This window comes from Callithrix jacchus, chromosome 6 (genome assembly GCF_049354715.1).
Source record: "Callithrix jacchus isolate 240 chromosome 6, calJac240_pri, whole genome shotgun sequence".
Classification (NCBI taxonomy): domain Eukaryota; kingdom Metazoa; phylum Chordata; class Mammalia; order Primates; family Cebidae; genus Callithrix; species Callithrix jacchus.
This window is the reverse complement of record NC_133507.1, coordinates 93,470,580-93,489,669: the sequence shown is the minus strand read 5'-3', so window position 1 is coordinate 93,489,669 and position 19,090 is coordinate 93,470,580. Positions and strand designations below refer to the sequence as shown.

The 19,090-nt window shown below is 34.0% G+C and overlaps 1 protein-coding gene across 5 annotated transcripts in view; it reads left to right on the top strand.

The window, feature by feature from the left end:
• THSD7B (thrombospondin type 1 domain containing 7B) overlaps positions 1-19,090 on the top strand; it is an 873,835-nt gene that overhangs the window by 270,182 nt on the left and 584,563 nt on the right. For all 5 annotated transcript variants that reach the window (XM_008998957.6, XM_035305018.3, XM_054257669.2 and 2 more), the window contains exon 3: positions 9,624-10,434. In XM_008998957.6, the coding sequence (XP_008997205.4) occupies positions 9,624-10,434 (811 nt within the window). The remainder of the gene's footprint in view (positions 1-9,623; positions 10,435-19,090) is intronic.

The following is a 19,090-nucleotide window of genomic DNA, read 5'->3' as shown; positions in this document are numbered from 1 at the left end:
CTTCATAATTTCACAGATAGGAGATTTGTTCTTATGGTAGATCTTAATAACCTCAGCATATGACTTTTTTTCTCTCCTTATTAAGTCTAGAACGTTCACCTTTTCACTTAAAACTAACACTTTATGACTACTCTGGTGTATCTGAATTGCCAGCATCAGTACTCTTGCACTTTGAGGCCAGTATGAGCAACATAAGAATTACTTGCACACAAGCACTGTCATACCACAACATTCAGTCTTGTAACCCAGACGGCTAAGTGACTCGTGAGCAGGCAGCATCTGCAGCGTGGATATACCTGACAAAGGAAGGATTCACATCCCCAGGCAGAAACGGAAGCAGGACAAAGTGAGACCTTGTCATGTTATTCAAAACTTATGAATTGTTTATCTCTGGAATTTTCCATTTAGCATTTGAGAACTGCAGTCTACCATAGCTAACTAAAAAACCACAAAAAGTGAAGCCATAGATAAGGGGTACTACTGTAGTAAGCTGGTAAAATAGAATCTGTTATGCAATTCTCATTTATTTGCATTCTTTGAGCAAAAAGATAATAGCATTTTACTTGTTGAGTGAGATTCCTGGATCATTCTCATTAGAGCTATGCTTAAGATCAAAGGCATTTCTGTAGTTTGGGGTGCTTTAGTACATTACCATGCTAGTCTTGAGAGGACTGGGCACCCCATTGCTGAATTCCATGGGCTTTTTCGAGACTGGTAAGAGTGGCTCCATAGAGATGCAATGAAGAATAACAGGCATTGCAAAAGGACTTGTGAAAAAAAACAGCATTTAAAAATTGTATTGGGCATTATTATTAGGTGCCCAATAGTATATAGGTTTCTCCCTATAATCATAAACTAAGGAAACACAGAGAAAAGACGTTTTAACTTTTCCATTTTGGAAAAATCATCAACCCATTGATGTTGTGAGTTTCTAGTGTTGACATTACACCTAACTACACTTGGACATGATTCTGCTTTCTGTAATGCTATTTGTTCTATCTTCAATAATGTGCAATATGAAGTAGACCCTAACTGTATGCCAAGTGCCGGGCTAGTACAGGGAACAGAATAGTGAATGATATGGAAATGTTTCTACCTTCATAGAGTTTAGAGTCAAGTGAGAGAGACAAGTATTAAACAGTCAGTTCTACAATTAGATTTGTTATTGCAAGAGTGAATGCTTTGTAGGAGAGTAACGTACTATCAGAAGAAAGGAAAAAAGACAAAAAGTTTTATAATGCATTTTGAATCTAAACTACTCAGTGACAATGTTACTGCTGTTTCTCAGATTTTTTAAAAAATATGCTCACTTGAAAATTATTTTACACACAAGAGTCGAGTCTCACATAGTCTTAAAATTGCTGTTTCAAAACAAATAATTATTCCTTTGAAAAAAACTGAGATGCACTAAATGTTCTGTCCACCGAAATGTAGCCAGTACTCTGTTTGCTCTCACTTGTTTATCGTATGAAGATCTGCTGCTAGAAAGAGATATGGGTTCAGCTACAGACATACTCCATGTATCTGTTACAGTGGTGTTTCTCGAAGGTAGGGAAAATATTATCTTGGGTATGCTTTTGTGCAATTTTTATGCCAGGCAAAATGAATTCTTAAGTTGCTTAATGGTAAATGAATGTTTGCATGCTCTCTGCCCTTTTGTTTTATGTATTTTTAAAGCGCGTGTGCCTAGTCCCAACATTGCTGCCTTGCCTTAACCTCTAGTAGACAACATAAAAGAAGTCCTCCTTTATCAAGCTCAACGTGTATTGATCATTCATTGGCTAAATAGAATTTTATTCTCATTTTTTTTTTTTTGATCAGGGATGCAGCTTAAAATTTTCAGCCTCCCGAGCACATCTTCTAGTTTGCTTTCTGTGTAGTATAAAGCAAACAGATCTCTGGTCCTCTTGAATGAAGTCAATGCCTAAGCTGTCTGTAAGCTAAAGGAGAAAGTCCTTCAGGAGAATGTTGTGGGATTCAGCTGGTCTCTGTTTCTGGCTTACTTTGCCTTTTCCACTTAACTGATGCAAAACAGCCAAGTAAATGATTTCCTTCCACCCCTCCAGGGAATCCAAAGGGCTTAGCTGAAGCGTGTATTGTAAGTAAAGTTAAAGTTGAGTGAAGCCAAATTTATGGGCTGAAAACAACTCATAAATATTTTTTGACAGGTAGCAGAGCCCCAAGAGTTTTGAGGCTATGACTCGAACCAGGCCATTGAGCTGGACACAGACAGGGCAGGGCCTTTCGGCAGGAAAAGAGTGGCAGGGCCCTCGGCACCTCACACCAGCTGCACTCAAAACAGACTCCCTTCTAAATATGTCTTACCCAGTGGGCTTTCCAAGCCTCCATTTGCTCAAGGGATATCGTTGCTAAAAATAATTAAATAGCAATTGTTGTGGAAAAAGTTTAGAATAAGAACTGGAGATGAATCCTGAGCTGTTTACCTTGCACAGGTTCTTCGATCTCATGCATTGATGTCCTCATATTGCAAAGCAGAACAATTTTAATGAGGTACTTATGGTATTGGGAAGATGATAGTTGGTGTTCAAAAAATAAAAAACCATGTCTATGACTATTATTGTAATTGTTATTCTAGGGAAACGTCATTTCTGGTTGGTGCCTGAGAGTTCATTCCTGTGCTAAACCCCTGCATCTTGATGGATGTACTTGAGCAGTAGCTTGGTCAATGTTCTTGAGCAAACGAAGACAGGAAGGGTGTCATTTTACATAACAAATAGTGAAGGGACCCTGGGAGCAGCTATCTGCTCTAGGTAACAGTCCAGGAGGCAGAAAAATGTCAGTATTAACAAGCAATTTGTTGTTTGTGTTATACAAGCTTATAGTGTAATATCCACTTGTTTATTCTGTTTTTTTTTTTCTCTCTTCCCTCACTCACGCCTTAGATTGCAGCATTTATGGAGCCCTTATTCTTTCCTTGCAGTCTTAGAAATGTTCTAATAGAAATCAGTGTGATAAAGAGTTGAAAGTCACTGGATTGGGTGTGTGTAAATAAAATTGTCAGCCCCATTTTTGCTCCAAAGGATTGTGTGACCTTGGGCAAGTCACTGAATTTCTCTAGGCTTTACTTTTTCCTGCAAGAAATGCAGACTGTAAGATTCCCTTGCCACTCCTACATTCTAGCAGGTTAGCAGGGTGTAGGTTTTAGTGATCCTAAAAGACCTACTTTTGTCAGATTGCTGTGAAATATGTGGGATTTCAGAGTCCTTTTTAAGGCTTTAGAATTTTTAGAAAATAGCATTCAAACCAGAAATATTGATGAACAGTTTTTAAAAGGTGGTTTTCTGTCTCCATGATGCTTGCATTAGCTGATGAGTGGTTCAAATACATATCTAATCTGCTTCATTGCCGAGCTACTTCTAATGGATTTTGTAGCCACCGGTGACTAGTAATTTGTAATCACAAGTAAGTAACAGAAGTATTTTGCCTTTCAGTCAGAGGCATATGTCCACAAAGATGAAATGGATTTATAATATGCTATTAGTGCCAACAAAACACAGTCATACAGAAAGAGCTGGGAACATTAGCAACAAAGCTTATGCTTACTTGAGGTACAAATATTCCATCCAAATACTCTGCAGTAGTCTGCTGTGGAATCATGAACTGCCTTTGCAAGTAAATATTTAAACATGTGAAAATGACGTTGTATATGCTACCTTTCAATTGTGGCAGTTGAATTTTTCTAATGAGATTTATGAGAATACTTTTAGCATACATACCTATTCAGGTCATGAATGTGCCATGAATGTTTTTAATTTTTTTTAATGATTTTGGTATAATTGAAATTTTTGTTGTTGCAAAAAGTGCAATAGAATTTTTTAATGAAATGCAACAGAGGTTAAGTTCCCTCTTATTTAAATTTTCATATGTTTTTATATTTTATTTATTTATTTATTTTAGTATTATCTGATAATGTAACTCAATAGTGGATATATCTGATGAACAGGTTTTCTTTGCTAGTTTAGAAAGTATTGACTGGCTTTGTGCATCCTCTGCTTGTGCACGTTATTGATGATCATGATTGATTTAGAAATATAGACTTGGAAATGCTCATCTCTTCCTGTTTCCATCAGTGAACCTGCCTTCAGGGCTTGCTCTCAACTTCTGGTTTGCTGCTATAGAGCTGTAGATCTAGTGAGCTCTGGGAAAACAAAGAATTAAGATTGTTAATACTGTGTATAAAGTAAGTATAAGTAGGCCTAAAGGAGGGACCAAGCATCCTCTTCATGAGTAAATTGGCATTGCACTTAGTACACAGAGTTAACAGATATTTTTGTATTCCCAGAATCTAATACACTACTTGTCAAGGAGTAGAGAATGAATAATTGTTGTTATAATTAATGAATGCCACTTTTTCTCATTGCTTGGGTTCTTAGATATATTTTAGAAAGTGAACTTTCTAGCCCCCCATCCCCTGCTATCCCTCCCCTAGCCCCCCAGACCCCAGCAGGCCCCAATGTGTGATGTTGCCCTCACTGTGTTCATGTGGGGAGACTTCAGGAGGGATAGCATTAGGAGAAATACCTAATGTAGATGATGGGGTAATGGATGCAGCAAACCACCATGCCACATGTATAACTATGTAACAAACCTGCCTGTTCTGCACATGTACCCCAGAACTTAAAGTATAATAATTTTTTTAAAAAACGAGAAAAAAAAAGTGAACTTTCTTAGATAATGTCTGCTATATATGAGAGGTATTATTTTAATTATTCCATAGTTGATACAGTAGCTTTTTGAGAAGTACAAGTCACTACATTAACCTATTGGAAGTGATGCATCTTATAGGTAAGTCAATATTGTTTTAAATCCGATTTTGTAATTCTGAGGTTTATGAGTGCTTTGGTTTAGTAATTATTCACAAATAGTTTGCTTAAGTTGCTAAAACTCTGCATCATTATTCATGTTATCTCCCCACCCACCTTGGCCAAGTTAAAAATAAAACAATGTCAGGATAATAAAAGAGCTGTGATAGAGAAAAATGAAAATAAACAAACATCTCTTCCTATTGCATGCATGGTTTTAAACCAGGGTTGCCACTTCAAATAGTGGCCAGTACTGTGCAAGAGCTGCGGAGAGTGTGTTTATTTTCTCTGTCCTCTAGAGCCTCCTTTTTCTTCTGTTGCAGGCATTTCAGTGAACACCATGTCTAAAATTCAGGCATTCAGCATGCTTTATTGAATGTGATGATTTAGATTGGGTGATGCATGCCTCTAAACTAATCCAGTTAAAGGTAACTTGATTAAGAGGATAAAATTTGCCAGCACTTTTCTGCTTCTAGAGGAATATTACATTACATCATTCACATATTTGCATTTCCTACAAAACGCAGGCAGAACAAAAGAGAAATCACAGAGCCTTAAATTTGAAAGTGAACTGAGAGTTCATCAATGTTACCCTTCCAAGTCCAAAAAATTTACTTCTAAGCCAAAACTTTAAGGTGTTAATATGTGATGTGGCTTAAAACACTTAGATTATTCAACAGCCACTATATTCCTCTCATAAAAAGGATAGAAAGTTGCAGATACATGACTCTTTACATAATGTTTTTCCAGGTAAACAGATACAGAACTACTGTTCACATTACATCATTGAAGTGTTCTCTGAGAAAGAAACCAGCATGAGTTTTATTAATAGTTTAGAGATACATCAGTAGTCAAACTTTTAATACTTAAATTGTTCTAAATTTTGTTTTATTTTTATTACTTGGTGTTTGTTTTTTTCACTAGGCATATAAAATTCTTGGTATTCAAGCATGGTTTCTTATAAATTTCTTTAGCTTATTGGTGAATACTGTTAATATATAATACATACATATTTTGTAATACAAATAGGTTTTTTGTATGTGGTGAATTTAAAGAAAATATTCTTTCTGTATGCAACTGCTTACAGTTTTAATTATTTCTTCTATTTCTGAACTTGGACAAGAGATGTAAGATTTTGCAAACTGCAGTCACATTTTACTTCAATATGCATGTTTTTTTTTTTTTTTTTGAAATGGCAAAACCCCTCAGGGCTCTGTGATTTTCACTCATGTATATATTGCAAGTTCATAGGCAAATACAACTGAATAAATCATGGAGCACATTTTTCTCTCCATGGCTGAGAAATGCTAATGGCTATAAGTCAATTGCTGAAAGATCTTGTTTTCATCTCATACATCTTGTTTGTAATTTGTTTTTCATTTATTCCATGTGTACACAAGTCAGTTTGCATTTGCTTGTTATTTACATGTTTTTTTGGTTGTCCTCTTAGTTTGCTTTAACATAAGGAGGAACTATTCCAGCTTGACTTTGCCTCACTAAATGTCCTGACCAATGTTTATTGGCATGCATGTGTCTTACCTCACAAGAGCCACTATACTAAATTTCTAGGTCAAGGAAGGAAAAATAATTGTTTACCCACCGCCTGGATTACCTGTTCTACTCATATCCGAAGGAATATTAACATGTATTAATTTTGGATATGGGTTAATATTAGATTAACTCATGTCTAAATAGTGGATCATGGCTAAGCTAGGAAACATCTTCAAGGATAGCAATTTTAATTACTTGATAGTTATATTTTGTTCTCCAATAATGTAGAAAAAATTTTTATTGTTTGATAAAACTCTGCATTTGATCTTAGCCAAAGGCGAAGCAATTATTTGGTAAAATTCTGTAAAGAAGGAGGAAGTGAAATCTAAGGGAAGTTTAAAATAATAACGATTTCAAATAACCAAAAAAGAGCTTATTTTGAAAGTGGAGAACTTATAATAATAATAATAATAATAATAGAATACTGCAGTCAAATGCTTTAAAAATAAAGACGAGTCACTTGGCAAGATACCCTAAATGAATCAAGTGTACTATTAACTTTTAAAGATTGATCAGAAATAACTCAACTTTTCTGATCTTACTTTCATTAATCCACACACAAAAAATTCTGAGTAGAAAAGTGTGTGTGCTTAATTTCTAAACAAATAGAGATAAACTAACAGCCATTACTTAAAAATCCACAGTGCTCTATTAAAAAATTAAAAAATTCCTTTATCTAGTAATTGTTTTATATTGTTCAAGACTAATTTTCGATTTTAAAAGATTGCCATGATTATATATATTTTGAAATATTCTTTTATTGAATAACTGTGGGAATTTGGGAACAATAATAAAAATTGGTATGAATAGTCTGAAATAATGGACAATGAATAGAATACTTAAACTGAAACTTCTCTGGAACATCAGGACAGAGAGAGCCTCTCAGTCACATTCAAGTAACAAGAAATATCTCAATTTGCGAAGTACAAAATTGTGAGTAAGCTAAGAACACATCACCAGAATTATGGGTGGCTGATTAAATTACCTGGTGCTAAGATCATTGTTTTCAATGTTCATTGTCTATACTCTGAGCAGTCTGTGCTGGGACAACAAGCTAGAGGAGGGTAGTGGGCAAACTCAAGGGCATTTTGGTAATGAAAGCAAACGTGTGCCAGTGAGACCTGTCCTGTTTCAGCAAGAGAAGTCTCTAGTATGTTTTCTATTTTAATCTCTCTCACAAAGTGGCGGAAGGCATTGACACTGTAACCTGACACACTGTTGCCAACAATGCCACTTGTGTATGACTAGAACAGGGATGTGAGGGAGAACTGAGATGACCATTTGAACGTGATCCTTTTGTCCTACTAAAGTGGCAGATCCTCATTGTAGCATGTGGCCCCAAATGCAGATAACCTGCTTTGCAGATAACCTGCTTCTCTGGGGTTGTATATGTTTCTTTCTAAATGCATGTGACTACGTATATGTCTACTGTTTCTACAAATGAAGTGGATACAAATGAAAATATTTTTCATGGAGTAATTAAACATCATTTGGGGCAACTGGTTAGATTGGGGGAAAGAAAGAGAACTTGTGTAAATTAATATGCCTCTCAGGGTCTGAAGTGCCTTAGGATCATCACAGTCCTGATATAGGGACAAAGCTTACCTAGTTAAGCTGATAAAACTTTTCTTTTAAATTTTACTTTAAGTTCTGGAACACATGTGCTGAACGTGCAGGTTTGTTACATAGGTATACATGTGTCATAGTGGTTTGCTGCACCTGTCAACCCATCATCTGGGTTTTAAGTCCCTCATGCATTAGTTATTTTTCCTAATACTCTCCCTTCCCTTGCCCCCAACCCCACCGACAAGCCCCAGTGTTTGATGTTCCCTTCCCTGTGTCCATGTGTTCTCATTGTTCAAATCCCACTTATGAATGAGAACATGCAGTGTTTGGTTTCTGTTCCTGTGTTAGTGTGCTGAAGATGATGGTTTCCAGCTTCTTCCACGTCCCTGCAAAGGACATTAACTCATTTTTTTATGGCTGCATAGTATTCCATGGTGTATATGTGCCACATTTTCTTTATCCAGTCTATCATTGATGGGCATTTGAGTTGGTTCCAAGTCTTTACTATTGTAAACAGTGTTGCAATAAACATACTTGTGAATGTATCTCTATAGTAAAATGATTTATCATCCTTTGGGTATATACCCAGTAATGGGATTGCTAGGTCAAATGGTATTTCTGGTTCTAGATCCTTGAGGAATTGCCACACTGTCTTTCACAGTGGTTGAACTAATTTCCACTCCCACCAACAGGTTCAGATTACATATTTAAATAAAATAAAAGGGAGGAAACTTTTTTCATTGTTGTTGACACACAATGTGATTACTTACTGTCCTTTTGAAAAGATGTAGGATCAACCTTCTGGATAAGGTTTGCTGGTATGTCTGTAGATCAGATGCAAAAAATATGATAAACGTCATATCATATGACATTATGATAAACCTTCATCTGTCCATTTCTTGAACTCTTCCCTACAAAAATGAATTAGTTAATTAAAAGATCTGGCATATTACAAGCTAATATTGGAAACTTAACTTGGAGTCAGTACCCAGCAGAAATCAAGATGGGTACAGAATCTCCATAGAAATTCAGTGCTGTGGCTTCTCTTACGACCTTACTTTTCCCCTGCATCCATTCAAATCACTCTGCAAGTACTAACCACAACTGAGGACAATTATTTAGAAAATGAAAATATATTTAGGATACTTTGGCAATTTATGTTTTTAAACATATCCCTCTTCTCAACTTCTTAGAGTATGAGCTGAAGGATTGGAAATATGAAAAGTTCTACTTTATTAAAATCCTGGCTCTAGGGCTTTTCTTTTAGATGAAACACCACCTAAGTAGAAAGTATTGAGTTAGATATTGAATAGGCTTTGGAACATAGTAGTTATAATGGTACCAATCATTTATTAAATTTGTATTGTCTACTTGACACATTATATCAGTGATCTTCAGAACAACTCTACAAGTCAGTGCTTTTATTATCTTCTACCTTATAAAGGTAAGGAATTTTCTAAGGCTGAGAAAGTTGAAGTAATTTATCCAAGTTTACATTACTGATGGATTTATTTCAGCAAGAGTGTCCACATTCTTAACCACTAAATTATATTGTCTCTGTTCCACCAAAATTCATAATTTCATACTAGTTGTGTTGGGAAGTGTGTTCATTGACTTCTACTTTCCTGTGAATTGCTGAATGTAATCTCTGAGTAATTAACATCCTTGTTTTTCTGCCTATAGGTCCCTGGGGAAGGTGTACAGGAGACTGTGGTCCTGGAGGAGTCCAGAGTCGGGCAGTGTGGTGTTTTCATGTTGAAGGGTGGACAAGTCACCTGTCTAACTGTGGTGAGAGCAACAGGCCTCCAAAGGAAAGAAGTTGTTTCCGAGTCTGTGACTGGCACAGTGACCTTTTTCAGTGGGAGGTTTCTGACTGGCACCACTGTGTGCTTGTTCCTTATGCCCACGGCGAAGTCAAGCCTCGGACAACAGAGTGTGTGACGGCTCAGCATGGACTGCAGCACCGGACGGTGCGCTGCATTCAGAAGTTGAACAGAACTATGGTTGCAAATGAAATATGTGAACACTTTGCCCCTCAGCCTCCTACAGAACAAGCTTGCCTCATTCCTTGCCCTCGGGATTGTGTGGTGTCTGAATTCTTACCATGGTCCAAGTGTAGCAAGGGATGTGGGAAGAAATTACAGCATAGAACTCGCGCGGTCATAACTCCCCCTCTCTTTGGTGGTTTGCAATGTCCGAATCTGACTGAATCAAGAGCCTGTGATGCTCCCATTTCCTGTCCTCTTGGGGAAGAGGAATATACATTTAGCCTTAAGGTTGGACCATGGAGTAAATGCAGACTGCCTCATCTTAAAGAAATTAATCCAAGCGGAAAAAATGTTCTGGATTTTAGTTCTGATTCAAATGAGCAAGTCACCTTTAAACATCAAAGTTACAAAGCACATCACCATTCCAAGGCTTGGGCAATAGAGATAGGTTATCAAACCCGGCAGGTTTGGTGTACAAGAAGTGATGGACAAAATGCCATGTTAAGGTAGGAGACCTTTGATGCTTGTATTTGATTCACCTAAAATATTTCATAGTACAATTTTATAATGCTTTTTAATGATCTTCTACAAATGGGAAATGATAATCAGGTTTATAATTTCAGTTTTGAGAAGTTTCATTTAAGACATTGTTAATTTCAGTGGAAAGTTTTGGAAATTGTATAGTTTATACCAAGCCATGTGCTAACATTGTGTGATTAGTAGTACAATTATATAGGGTAAGTCATATATTTCCACATTTCATCTGCCATTACTACAGTAATGGAAGACTAAGAGATTTCATAATGATAAAGATTCAAGTTTACTTCCAAATTTGGGATATAAATTATGTAAATAATTTTGTTTTTCAAAAAATTTGTGTTTTAAAAATTTATTTTGTCTTTTTGTTTACTTCTGTTTTCATTATTATCAACATTCTTTGATACCTGTGTTGTAGATTTTTTATATTAGCAATAATAACAAAAGTTGTTCCAAGAGTGCTTTCTTTGGAATTACTTTGATAAAGATGTTAACTTGCACAAACACTAATTAGAATGACCTACTGTTGAAGAAATAAACTATTAAAAGCAACAGTTTAGGTTTCAAATTTATAATTGTTTTATTTTTAAATTATAGTCTAAAACATGACATAAACTCACAGACATATATTGAAAGTAGTATTTGTTTAATTTTTCTCCAGAAAGTCTTAAATGAAACATTGGTATAAAACTAAGTTTCTTCCAAGTAAGATACCTTTCAGTAGTACTTAAATTGCCAAACAGCATAATGCTTGTCCCTAGAATTAATCATTCTCATCAGTTGCTGCCTTCTTGGGATCCACAGCTGGCTAGGAGATGGCCAGAAGACCACCACTGTTGTTTATGAACAAAGTAATATGATGATTTTTTTTTCCATTTGACTTCACAAATGAGTATATTTTATCTTTGATGCTTCATTATGATTTGTTCCATTTGCAATTGGCAAGTCCATCGAAGAGTGATTTGCAGCTTTTTAATGCCGACTTCTTTGAAGCCCAGATTAAGCAAATGTTTCATACAATTTGTTTGAAGGTGTGTGAGATTCAGTAGATACATTGTTTTCTCATTATTCCATACTGTATTGCTGAAGTGAGTATTTCATAGAATCTTTTCATTTTGTTTGCCCATTTTTGCAATGTTTTTGTTTTCTAATAGACTTTATTTTTCAGATCAATTTTTAAGTTTTCTGAAACATTGAGTGAAAGTACTGAGAGTTCCTGTATACCCCCTCACTGTTCCAACATACGTTTCTTTCTATTATTAACATCTTGTATTCATGTGATAGTTTCATAAATAAGCATTTTATATTTACATACACAAACAGTGAGTACATAATACAATTCAAATTGTTTGTGTTTCCTCCTTCCCACCCAATTTATGTATTGAAATTTTAACCCTGAGTGTAATGTTTTTAGGAGGCATGGGGCCTTTGGGAGGTAATTGTGTTGTGAAGATGCAGTTCTTGTAGATGGGATTAGTGTGCCATGAGAGCTTTCTGTTACTCTCTTTCTGCCATTTGAGAATACAATGTGAAGTCAACAGTCTGCAAGCTAGAAGAGAGATTCCATCAGAATGTGAGCATGCTGGTACCCTGGTCTCATACTTCCAGCCTCTAGAACTATAAGAAATAGATTGCTGTTGTTTTTAAGCCATCTAGTCTCTGGTACTTTGTTACAGCAGCTCAAACGGACTAAGACTAACTGTTATAAAAAATACCATAGTTTGGAGGTTTAAACAAGAGAAATTTTTTTCCACAGTTCTGGAGGTTGGAAAGTCCAAATTCAAGGTGGATCTTGATTTAGTTCTTGATGAAGGTTCTCTTCTTGGCTTAAAGATGGCCATCTTCTTGCTGTGTCCGCATGTGGTAGGAAAGAGAGAGAAAAAGAGAGCACTCTGTGTCTCTTTTTATAAGGGCACTAATCCCATCATGAGGGCTCCACTCTCATGACCTAATTACATTAGGAAGTTCCCATATTCAAAATGAAGTTTAGAGTTTCAACATTTGAATTTTGGAGAAACACAATTCAGTGTGCAGCAGGTATATTTGTTACAATTGATGAGGCAATATTGATACATTACTGTTACATAAAGATTATAGTTTACATTAGGATTCATCCTTTGTATTGTGCATTCTATAGGTTTGACAAATGAATAATGACATGGACCTACCATTACAATATTACACAGAATAGTTTTACTGCCTTTAATGTCCCTTGTGCTCTATTTACTGATCCCTCCCTCTCTCCCTGAGAACCCCTCACAACTACTGATCATTTTACTGACTGTCTCCATAGTTTTGCCTTTCTAAAAAATGTTATATAGTTAGAATTACTTATGTAGCTTTTTCTGGTTGACTTATTTCACTTTGCAATAGGTCTGTTTGTGACTTGGTAGCTTATTTATTTTTATCACTGCATAATATTCCATTGTGTGGTACTATGGTTTGTTTGTTCATTCACCTATTGAAGTACATCTTGGTTGCTACCAAGTTTTGGCAGTTTTGAATAAAGCTGCTATAAAAGTTTATGTGTTTATTTTTTATGAACATAGGTTTTCAAGTCATTTGGGTTAATATCAAGGCATGCAATCACTGTGTGGTATAGCAAGAGTATGTTTAGTTTTGTAAGAAGCTGCCCAACTGTCTTCCAGAATGGCTGTGCCACTTTGCATTGCTACCAGCAATTAGTGGAAATTCCTATTGTGTCACATCACCAGCATTTGTTGTCAGTGTTTTAGAGTTTTGCCATTAAATATGTGTATAACGGTATCTCGTTTTAAATTGCAGTTCCTTAATGACATGTGATCCTGAGCATCTTTTCAAACACATGCTTGCCATCTGTATATCTTCTTTTATAAGGTGTATTTTTGAGTATTTTTTGAGTTGCTTGTTTTCTTATTGTTGAATTTTAAGAGTTATTTTCATATTTCAGATACCAGTCCTTTATCAGATATGTGTCTTGCAAATATTTTTTGACAGTCTGTGATTTGTGTTTTCATTTTTTTTGATGGTGCTGTTCACAGAGAAAATAATTTTAATGAAATCCCACTTTTCAGTATATTTTCAAATATCATTTATTTTTGTGCTATGTCTAAAAAAAAATTACTAAACTCAAAGTCAACTAAATTTTTTTCTTATGTTTTCTCCTAGGAGTTGAATAGTTTCATGTATTATATTTAGGTTTATGGTTTGTTTTGAGGTTTTTTGGTGAAAGGTCTATGTCTCCATTCTTTTAAAAAAGATTATATGTTCAGTTGCTCCAGCACCGTTTGTTGTAAAGAATATCTTTTCTCCATTGAATTACCTATGCTTTTTAGACAAAGATCAGTTGACTGTCTTGGTATGGGTGCATTTCTGTGCCTTCAATTTTTATTATATTTTACTGTCTATTGTTTGTTAGTAACACAATGTTATGAGTAATATAGTTTTATAGTAAATCTTAAAGCAGAGAAGTGTAAGTCTTCCTATTTTTTTTCTCTATGTGTTGACTGCTCTGGATTTTTTGCTGTTTCATATTAACATTGGAACTACTTTTTGGCATCTATAAGATAACTTTCCAAGATTTTGATTGGGATTGCATATTATGTGATCAATTTGGGAAGAACCAATATCTTGATAACATTGAGCCATCCTATGCAGGTACATAGGATATCTCTCCATTTATTTAAATCATTTTTTGATTTTTGTCAGAGTCTTGCAGGGTTTTTAAAAATATATATCTTATACATATGGTGTCAGATTTGTATTAATTTACCTTTTTTGGTACTAACATACATGGTATTGTGTTTTTAATTTCATATTCCAATTGTGCATTGCTGGTGTTTCTTTCCAATCTTAATGTTTTGTTTTATTTTATTTTATTGTCTTATTTCATTAGCTAAGACTTCCAGTGCAGTGTTATACAGGAGTGATGAGAAAAGAAATTCTTATTTTGTACTGGGAAAGAAATTTACACTCTCACTATTAAGTGTTTTGTTAACTATAGGTTTTTTTGTAGATGTTTTTGATCAAGTCAAGAAAGTTCCCCTTTATTCCTAGTTTTCTGAGAATTTTCATTATAAATAAGCATTAGATTTCATTAAATACTTTTTCTGCATCTATTGATAGGATTATATGAATTTTTTATTAGCCTGTTTATGTTATGGATTACATTAATTGATTTTCAAATGTTGAACCAGCCTTGTATATGTGAAGTAAATCACATTTAGTTGCGATGTATAATTCCTTTTATGTAGTGTTGGATTTAACTGCTAGTATTTTGTTGGGAATTTTTGCATGTATGTTTATGAGAAATGTTGGTCTTTGTTGTCCTTACTTGTAATGTCTTTGTTGTGGTGTTAGAGTAATGCTGCCCACATCAAATGAATTGGAAAGTATTTTCTGTGCTTTCATTTTCTGAAAATAATTGTTGAAAATTGGTAAAATATTTTCCTTGATGTTTGGTAGTGAACCCTCTGGACCTGGTACTTTCTGATTTGGAAAGTTACTAATTACTGGTTTAATTTCTTTAACAGATTTAGGCTTATTTATATTACTGATTTCTCATTGTATGTATTGCTAGATTTTGCCTTTCAAGGAATTGGCTCATTTCATCTAGATTATCACATTTAGGGACATAGAGTTGTTCATAATACATTTTTTCCTTTTAATAGCTATGGGATTATTAGTGATTACCCTTCTTATGTTTCCAGTATTAATTTCTATCCTCTCTTTTTTTTTTTCTTAGTTAACCTGGCTCAAGTGCTTTCAAAAAACAAACTTTTGGTTTTGTTGTTTTTTTTTTCTATTGATTTCTTTCCAATTTCATTGATTTTCACTCTGATTTTATTATTTATTTTCTTTTGTTTACTTTAGATTTAATTGCTCTTCTTTTTCTAGTTTCCTGAGGTGAAAACTTAGGTTACTTATTTGAGATCTCTCTTTTTTGCTATTAAATACATTCAGTTTCCGTTTCTCTTTGTTCCACAAATTTTGAAAACTTGCATTATTTGCATGTAAATATTTTTTGCATTTCTCTTGAGATTTTCTTGATCCATGTGTTATTTAAGAATGTCTTGTTTAATCTCCATGTGTTCTGTATTTTGCAACTAATTTTAGTTTAATTCCATTGTATCTTGGGAGCACGTGTTGTATGATATCTATTCTTTTAGATTTGTTAAGGTGTGTTTTATAGCCCAGAAATATGGCCTTTCTTGAATATTTTATGTGAGCTCAAGAAGAATATGTGTACTCTGTTGTAGTTGGATAAAATATTCTATAAATGTCAATTATATCCAATTGATTGATGATGCTGTTCAGTTCCACTACGTTCTTACTGATGTTATTCCTGATGGATCTGTCAATTACTAGAGAGGAGTGTTGAAGTCTGCAAAAATAATACAAAATTTGTCTATATGTAGTTGTACCAGACTTTGCCTCATAGATTTAGACACTCTGTTGTTAGATAACACATATTAATGATTGCTATGTCTTATTGAAGAATTAATCTCTTTATTATTATGCAATGCCCCCCCCCTTAATCCCTGACAATTTTATTTGCTGTAAATTCTCCATTGTTTGGAATTATGATACCTACTTCAACTTTCTTTTTATTAATGCTAGCATAGTATATCTAAGCTTACTGACAATGAGTGTATCCATCTGTCTTGTAGATAACATATAGTTGGATGCTGTTTTTTATCCACTCTGACATTCTGTCTTTTAACTAGTGTATTTAGACCATTTATGCTTAAAGTGAGCATTGTATAAATATTTCTTATGGTCATCATTTTTCATTTCTTGTCCTTATTCTTTGCTCCTTTTTAATTTTAATTTATTTTTAATTTTTAGTTTTTGTAGGTGCGTAGTAGGTATATATACATTTATGGGTTAAATAAGATATTTTGATACAAGCATGCAATGCATAATAATCATATCAGAGTAAATAGAGTATCACCTCAAGCATTTATCCTTTGTTTTACAATCAAATTATACAATTTTACCTATTTTAAAATATAAAATTAAATTAGTTTTTCCAATAGTTACTCTATTCTGCTAGCAAATACTAAGTTGTATTCATTTTTTTCTATTATTGTGTACCCATTAATTATCTTAATTTCTCCCAATCACCACTACTCTTCTTAGCCTCTGGGAACTAGCCTTTGCTCTCTAGCTCAATGAGTTCAGTTGTTTTAATTTTTAGTTCTCAACAAATAAGTGAGAACATCCAAAGCTTGTCTTTCTGTGGCTGGCTATTTAAATTAATATAACAACTTCCAGTTCCATCCATGTTGTTATAAATGACAGGATCTCATTGTTTTTTATACCTGACTAGTACTTTGTTGTGATATGTACTACATTTTCTTTATTCATTTGCTGATGGACACTTAGGTTGCTTCCAAATCTTGACTGTTGTAGATAATGCTACTGTAAATGTGAGAGTGCAGCTATCTCTTTTATCTACTGATTTCCTTTCTTTTATGTGTATACCTAGCAGTAGGGTTGCTAGATTGTATGGTAGCTCTATTTTTAGGTGTTTGGGGAGCCTGCAAACTGTTCTCCATAGTGATTGTACTAATATATATTCCAGCCAACAGTGTAGAGTGTTTCCCTTTTCTCCACATCCTTGCCAGCATTTGTTATTGCCTGTTTTTTTGTATAAAAGTCATTTTAACTGGGATAAGATGGTATCTTATTGTAGTTCTGATTTGTATTTCTCGATCAGTAATGCTGAGCACCTTTTCATATGCCTGTTTATCATTTCTATATATTCTTCTGAGAAATGTCTATTAAAACCTTTGCCTATATTTAAATTGGATTATTAGATTTTTTTTTTCCTATGGAATTGTCGGAGCTTGTTATGTAATCTGGTTATTAATCCCTTGTCAGGCTGGTAGTTTGCAAACATTTTCTCTTATCCTGTGGATTTTCTCTTCAGTGTGTTGATTGTTTCCTTTGCTGTACAGAGGCTTTTTAACTTGATGTGATATAATTTGCCCATTTTTCTTTGGTTGCCTGTGGTTTATATGGTATTACTCAAGAAATATTTTTGCATTTCAATGTCTTCCAGAGTTTCTTCAGTGTTTTCTTGTAGTCCTTTCTTGCAGTCCTTTCATAGTTTGAGGTCTTGGGTTTAATTCTTTAATTCATTTTTATTTTATGTTTTATATGGTGAGAGATGGGGGTCTAATTTCCTTCTTCTGCATAGGGATATCCAGGTTTCCCAGCAAAATTTATTGAAGAGACTGTCCTTTTCTTGGTGTATGTTCTTGAAACCTTTGTCAAAAATGAATTCATTCTAGATCTATAGGTTTATTTCGGGGTTCTCTATTCTGTTCCAATGGTGTATATGTCTGTTATTATAGCAGTACTGTGCTGTTTTGTTTACTGTATTTCTGCAGTATGATTTGAAGTCAGGTAATGTGATTCCTTCTGTTATTGTTTGTCTGTTGTTGTTATTGTTTTTTTTTTTTTTTTAGGATAGCTTTGCCTATTCTGGGTATTTTATGGTTCCATATGAGTTTTAAGATTGTTTTTGCTATTTCTGTGAAAATCCCATTGGTATTTTTATAGGGATTGCACTAACTCTATAGATTACTTTGGGTAATATAGACATTTTAACAATATTGATTCTTCTAAACCATGAACAAGGTTTATCTTTCCATGTTTTGTGCCTGCTTCAATTTTCTGCTTTGGTGATTTATCGTTTTCATTGTAGAGATCTTTCACTTATTTGGTTAAGTTTATTCCTGTGTATTTTATTTTATTTGTAGCAATCACAAATGGGATTACTTACTTTTCTAATTTCTTTTTCAGCTTGTTAGCTGTTGTCCTATAAAATGCTGCTGATTTTTGTATGTTGATTTTGTATCCTTTAAAATTACTGAATTTATCAGTTTTAATATTTTTTGTGGATTTTTTTAAGGTTTTTCCAAAGATAAGAGTATGTTATCTGCAAACAAGGATACTTTGACTTCTTCCTTTCCAATTCAATTGTCCGTATTTTTTCTCTCTTGTCAGATTGTTCTAGGACTTTCAGTACTATGTTAAAAACCAGTGGTGGCAGTGGGTGTCCTTGTCATTTTCAAGATCTTAGATTTTCGTTTCATTTATTTATTCCTTCTCTTCCTCCAGCCTCTCTGATTTCAGTGGAACATGTTATGTTTTTTGATATTTTTCTTCTCTCTTAGCATATCAGTTATACATTTCTTAAAAATTTTTAGTGTTTTTCTTATAATTTGCAATGTACATTTCCAACTGACCAAAGCCCGCTTTCAAATAATGCTATATACACTTACTTCACAGGCAGCTTAAATACCCTATAACAGAGTGTTCTGAATTGCTTTCTTTCATCCCTTATATCATAGCTATAATTTATTTTACATATTCATAACCTATAATCACCAAATATATTGTTGCTATTATTTGAACAGATTATGATTTGTTAGATAAATTTGCATAAGAAAAATAAATGACATTTTATTTTCTTGAATTCCTTCTCCAGTTGTCAGTTTTTGTAGATCTGAGTTTCTGACCTATATAATTTTCCTTCTCTCTGAAGATTTTTTTAAAACATTTTTTTGCAAAGCAAGTCTCTTCCTCAATTTTTGTATGAGAAAATCTTTATTTCTCGTTCATTTTTAAAGCATA